The 6,272-nt window shown below is 27.6% G+C and overlaps 1 protein-coding gene across 1 annotated transcript; it reads left to right on the top strand.

Annotated features, from left to right (window-relative positions):
* Positions 1 to 1,624: 1,624 nt before the first annotated feature.
* On the top strand, positions 1,625 to 6,166 carry LOC126656301 (patatin-like protein 2). Its single transcript, XM_050350834.2, has 7 exons — positions 1,625 to 1,768; positions 1,864 to 2,054; positions 2,144 to 2,318; positions 2,950 to 3,111; positions 3,877 to 4,176; positions 5,042 to 5,217; positions 5,978 to 6,166. The coding sequence occupies exons 1-7, from the start codon at positions 1,628 to 1,630 to the stop codon at positions 6,063 to 6,065; spliced, it is 1,233 nt and encodes a 410-aa protein (XP_050206791.1). The 5' UTR covers positions 1,625 to 1,627; the 3' UTR covers positions 6,066 to 6,166.
* The last annotated feature ends 106 nt before the right edge of the window (positions 6,167 to 6,272 follow it).

Raw genomic sequence — 6,272 nt, 5'->3', positions numbered from 1 at the left:
CGTTTTAATCGGTTTTCAAATTTCACTCAATTGCATGAATGTATAAATAATTATATATTAATTACTGGATCACCAGAAAAATAAGAGTGACACTATAATTAATTATATAATTAATTTTTGGGTTAATTGTAAAAGAAAAATAACAAACTTTAGTGTGTTTCACAATTACAATAAATTTGACAATATAAGACACCAATTTTTTAACAAATCAAAAACACTAGACTATTTTTGGTTGGAAAAATATTGTTGTGGCTGGCGGAATGACATAATTCCGGTGTACAAATTAATAATTTTTCAACAAAACATAGCACAATATCTTGATTTGCTAAAATATAAAATTTGATAACTGATTTTGCCAAATTTTAAAAATAATGTTATATTTGCAAATATTATTAGATTCGTGATTTAATTTGTATTTATTTTCTATTTTTTGTATTAGTTATGTACGTAATTATTTTTTCTTAATCAATTATATGCGACTCTTTTAAATATATTTTTTTTATAAAAAATGTTAGATTTTTTTTCAAACTTTCATATAGAGACGCAAAATGGAGAAGATAATTGGAAAAAGTTACACCTACAACCAAAACAAGCAAAACATAGAAGAGAACCATTCTAATTTAGCATGCATGTAAGGGTAATAATTGTTGTTGAAGTAATATAATGATTATATTTTGCCGGTCTCAAAAACAAACTTGTTACAAATTAACTTGAATTTCTTTTAATAAAAATATCTTTGACTTAATCTCTCCATGAGATAAAATAAAATCAATAAAAGATAAGTTATTTCAATTATGCAATCTATATACTTAGCTGAAAAAACTGTAAGAGTCAAGGCGCCTAGACTGTAGTTTAACTTTTATTCAAAAACAAAGTAGTTGGTATATTGTATTCAATTGACATCTAATACTCTTCCCGTCTCAAATTGTTAACAAATTCAAATATTAAAAAAAATTATTTTTTCTAGACAAAATAAATTCATTTATAAAAAAGAGTACCACACTTTATTTTTATTTAATATAGTGATGACAATTACACATTTAAATAATGAAGAATCAGGACGGAGCTCAGAATCAGAACTTTCTCTAAAAATGCACAGCTCTGCCCATGTTTATTAAAAAAAATTGTTATTCCTTCCATATATTTTCTAGAAGATTGTTGATCATATGTAAATTAAATTTTTATGTGAATTCATTTCGGCACATAATATAATGAATTTCTTCCGAGAATATATATATATATATATATGAAGCCATTTTGGATTAAATATTTAACAATATTATTTTACCATCGTTACATATTTTTTTTAAATTATTTTACTCGAGTCAAATATAATTAATTGTTAAGCTCAAAATTCAAAAAGTCCATATAAACGTTCATAATCCTACGTGATGAATTAAATTCTATTTTTGCATGGCATGCATTGAGGGTTATTAGATTCTTCGCTCCCTGGATTAGCAGTTCAGCCTATTGCAAGTAACTAATTAGCCAGTAATTTATATACTTTAATTGCAAAATTAAAAAGTTTGTTTATGACATTTCATTATCAACCTCCCTATATTTATATATATACATAATACATTCCTGATTTCTATAATTAAACACATTTATTATCAGTAAAAAAAACATGAACTCATCACATAGCCTGAGTGATGAACTTAACCCATCAACCTACGGTGAAAAAATCACTGTCCTGAGTATTGATGGTGGTGGCATCAGAGGAATAATTCCTGCAACTATTCTCAGTTTCCTAGAATCCAAATTACAAGTACATTTATATTTTTTATTTTATTTTAGTATTACCCCCCAAATTATTGCAAGGTTTTTAGTTGATGAACCAACTAATATAAATTTAATGTACAGGAATTGGACGGAGAAGATGCTCGAATCGCAGATTATTTCGATGTAATCGCAGGAACCAGCACGGGAGGTCTAATTGCTGCCATGTTAACCGCTCCTGATGATAATCAAACCAAACGACGACCACTATACATGGCGAAAAATATAGTTCCATTTTATTTAAAGCATTGTCCTAAAATATTTCCTCAGAGCTAGTAAGTATGCAAACATTAATCATTTTTATTTGATCAAACATTTTTTAGTTTTCTGATTTTGAGAATTATTATTGTAATTACTTTTTCAGTGGAATGATTATGAGAATCAAAGCTTTGTTGGGACCAAAGTATGATGGTAAGTACTTCAGAAAGCTAATTCGGACAATACTTGGGGATCGAAGGCTACATGAGACCGTAACTCGTGTTGTTATTCCTACTTTTGATATTCATTTGCTCCAACCCGCCGTCTTCTCAACTTTTGAGGTACATTTTATTTTTTATTTTCTAACTTTTTTTTTTGGTTGTCCATTCGGTTTCCGACCCGCATCACGCACCTGGCATGGTTGGTGAGTCTGCCAGCGTAAATTTTCTGCATTCACAAGACTCGGACCTGAGACCTTGCTTAAGCGATACCAAGCCGCTTACTACTTGGAACAATCCCTATTGATTTTATTTTCTAACATTTGATTTGGATCCTAGCTGATTTTTTTATGATAACTGATTTAAATTCCAAGCTGTAGTTAATTTTTTTTAAAATGAGGGTTTATTAGCTCGTTTGGTACTAAATTTTTAACCTTAATTTCAAATTAGGTATTCAAAGTTTATTTTGCTTCAAATTAGTCCTGTAACTTTAATTTTCAGACGATGATCCTCCAACAAGTTAGTCTTATGTTTACAACGTGAAAACTGAGAATCGAACAAATATGTTCTTTTTTATGGATATCGGACAAATGTGATTCTCTTTGAAGGCTACATCAGCATAATTTATCTGATCTTTCAAGTATTATTTTTCTGAAATATAAATTAAATTTACGGTACTATTTTGATATTAATTAATAACATATGAGACTTTATTTGATGGTGATATATAATTAGCGGTATGTTATAAATGCAGGCGGAGATTGATAGTTCTAAGGATGCTTTGTTATCTGATGTTTGCATCAGTACTTCTTCAGCTCCTACTTATTTTCCTGCTTATCAATTCAAGACTAAGAATTCTCAAGGAAATGATAGAGAATTTCACCTTATTGATGGTGGAATAGCAGCGAATAATCCTGTGAGATAAATATAATTTTTTTTAAAGAAAATTGTTGTTTTTCGGCCTAATTCAGGTCTTAAAGACGAAATTCATATGAAATTACTCTTAGTTTATGAAATCCATTTTTCTATGTTTGAGTTCATGAAAATAATTAAATTTAAAAGGCAAATGAATTAATATATCTATAGTAATCATGAAATTGATAATTGTATCTTGAGTAAAAAAATTATGACGGTTTGGTCCAATAATTTTATATTTTGAATCAATTATATCCATGCAACAATTTGAAATGATGAATGGTCTAGCTAATTAAAATAGGATAGAATTAAATATTTCAATTATGTTTTTGATAATTAGTTCATAGTTGGGGAAAAAGTCACAATCCCTTTGATAATAACATAAAAACTCAAAAAAAAATGAAAACAACATAAACAATTTTATAAAATTCGATACATAACCTTTTAAATTTTTGTGTTTTTTTTTCAACAAAGGCAAAGTATCATAAAAATACATTAAGAAGTTACCAATATTTCATTTCATCAATTAGACTCTTCTTTTTATTTTATTTGTTGCTTCAATATAATTTACAAAAATCACAAAAATATTAGTGCAATAAGCTGATAAACTTTTTTTTTATTCATAATTTACTTATCAATTTCATTACAGTTCTAGATATATAAATTTAGTTTTAAGAGATTAAACATTCAATTTACGAATTAAAGGTTCCTTAAATCGACTTGGTTTTCATGTGTAATTATAACATTTGTAACAATGGAAAATTAGGCGTTACTGGCCATGAAACCGACCGGAACAGTGTTCCCTGGTGATCCCGCTTCGTTGCCGGAACAAACTCTGGATTACGAGAAGTATATGGTGCTTTCGTTAGGGACGGGTACGTCAAAAATTGAGAAGAAATACAATGCAAAAATGGCAGCAAAATGGGGAATTCTAGGGTGGCTTTATAAAGAAGGAAAATCTCCATTAGTTGATGCATTTACTTGTGCTAGTAGTGACATGGTTGATCTTCATATGTCTTTAATTTTTCGATCTATTAGATGTGATCGCAACTATCTTCGCATCCAGGTACTACTTTAGTTATTTTTTGAAAATTCTTACCTCGACAAAGAGTCATTTCACCCCTTTAACTTAGCATAAAAGATCAGAAATACCTAAAATTACAATTTATGGCAAAAGTATCACAACTTGTTAATTTTTAGGTCATTTTACCCCGCTAATGTGTGGTCTTATTTTTCAAAGGGTTTAAACTGATCCAAAATTGACAAATTTATGTGTTTTTATCATAAATCTGCAAACTTAAACCTTTTTGATACTTTATACTAAGTTGAGGGGTGGAAATCGCCCTTTGTTGGTTCTTACCTACATACACTTTACCATTGGGCTTGGGTGGATTTTCGTCGGGCCAAATTGAGTCCAACTCTTTTAGAATTCAATTTAAATTAATAGTATTATATTATTCAAACCCGGTTTATAAATTCAAATTAATGCAAATTGAGACTGATTTTTCAGATATAAAAATAATAGGCAGGTCTGTTCTCACATAAAAAAAGAGAGACATATTTACGATGCCAATTAAAAATATTTTATAAGATAGACAAAATTGATAAAAAATATATTTTAAAATGACAAAACTATATTGTTTAATATTGTATTAAGTGGCAATTACCCACCATATGTTCTTTCTATCCGCCCATTATATAGTATAAGCTCAAGTTCAGGTCGAAATAAAAAAACTAAATGTTTTTGCATCGTTAAACAGCTCCTCCACCTTTAAATAAAAAAGTTTCACAATTTTACATATGTGTATATTGTTACTTAATTATTATGTGTTTATTTTTTTGAAAAAATTATTATGTGTTTATTAATTTAATGATAATTATTATGCAAATAATTCGGTGCTCACAATTATATGAATATATGTTTTAATCAGGATGACACGTTGAGTGGGGACACATCTTCAACAGACAAAGCAACTCAGAAAAATTTGGAGGATCTTGTAAAAATTGGTGAAAGGATTTTAAAGAAACCAGTTTCAAGTGTTAATAAAGATAGTGGGATTTTTGAACCAGTTGAAAATGAAGGAACTAATGAAGAAGCTCTTATCAGGTATTAATAACAATTTGTTTTGATATATATATATAACATCAAAATAAAAAAAAATTGATAATAAAAATATTAAAAAAAAAAACAAAATAGATAATAACATTATTATTTTGATAAAAATGCATATGTAGTTTCTTAAATGCTGTGTAAACTAATCATGCACTAAATTGTTATAAAAAGTAAGTTGAAGGACTTACTTTCTTTTTTTATTAATTAGACATTTTATCCTTTTTATTATTATTTGGGTAAAGTTGACTCTAATCAAAAAATTACTCGATCAAAATAGACAATGTTTTATTTAGATACATTTACCAATTTCATCATATTTTTGGATAAATTAATCTATTTGCTAATAAAGCCTAATGATAAAAAAAACCCAAACTTTTACGACTTGTTGCAATTATATCCAAACCTTTAATTTTTGCAATAATATCCAAATTGCAATTTTTTTGTTGCAATAATATCCAAATTGCATTTTTTGTAGCAATAAGAGTCAAATTGATGGTTAAACCTGTTGTTTTTAATTAAGATATTAGGCTATTATTATATTTTAATGTATATGTAAAAGTCCCAAAAAATGGCAAAAAATTCAAAAAAAATCACATAAAAAGTGCAATTTGGATATTATTGCAACAAAATAATGCAATTTGAATATTATTATAAAAATTAAAAAGTTTAGATATAATTGCAACAAGTCGTAAAGGTTTAAGTTTTTTTTGCCATTAAGCCTGCTAATAATGATATTTGCATATATTATGTGCAGATTTGCAAGAATTCTATCTGAAGAGAGGAAGCTTCGTAAGCGGAATTTAAATGTGACCAGCAACTCAAGGCTAACTCATGTTAATTGACATGCAATTTGACCATACACTAAACACGTTTCGAAACTGACTCAAAACTAATTAATTTATTTCTTAAATTATCATGTTTCTATTAGTATTAATAAAATGAATATACCCAAGTTAAATTTATAAGTGGATATTTCTTAATTCATTGAATGAACATTTGTATAATTAATTAAACAGGGTTCAATTATACATGGTACGTAGAACGGAATT

The sequence above is a fragment of the Mercurialis annua genome, linkage group LG7, assembly GCF_937616625.2.
Source record: "Mercurialis annua linkage group LG7, ddMerAnnu1.2, whole genome shotgun sequence".
Lineage (NCBI taxonomy): Eukaryota > Viridiplantae > Streptophyta > Magnoliopsida > Malpighiales > Euphorbiaceae > Mercurialis > Mercurialis annua.
Note: the sequence above shows the minus strand (reverse complement) of the source record. Positions and strands in the feature narration are given on the sequence as shown.

Bases quoted from the DNA above. Each gene is read 5' to 3' on its own strand.
- LOC126656301 (XM_050350834.2), top strand. From the start codon at position 1,628: ATGAACTCATCACATAGCCTGAGTGATGAACTTAACCCATCAACCTAC. The intron at 2,055-2,143 runs GTAAGTATGCAA...TTACTTTTTCAG, and splicing joins AAAATATTTCCTCAGAGCTA to TGGAATGATTATGAGAATCA. The intron at 5,218-5,977 runs GTATTAATAACA...TATTATGTGCAG, and splicing joins AATGAAGAAGCTCTTATCAG to ATTTGCAAGAATTCTATCTG.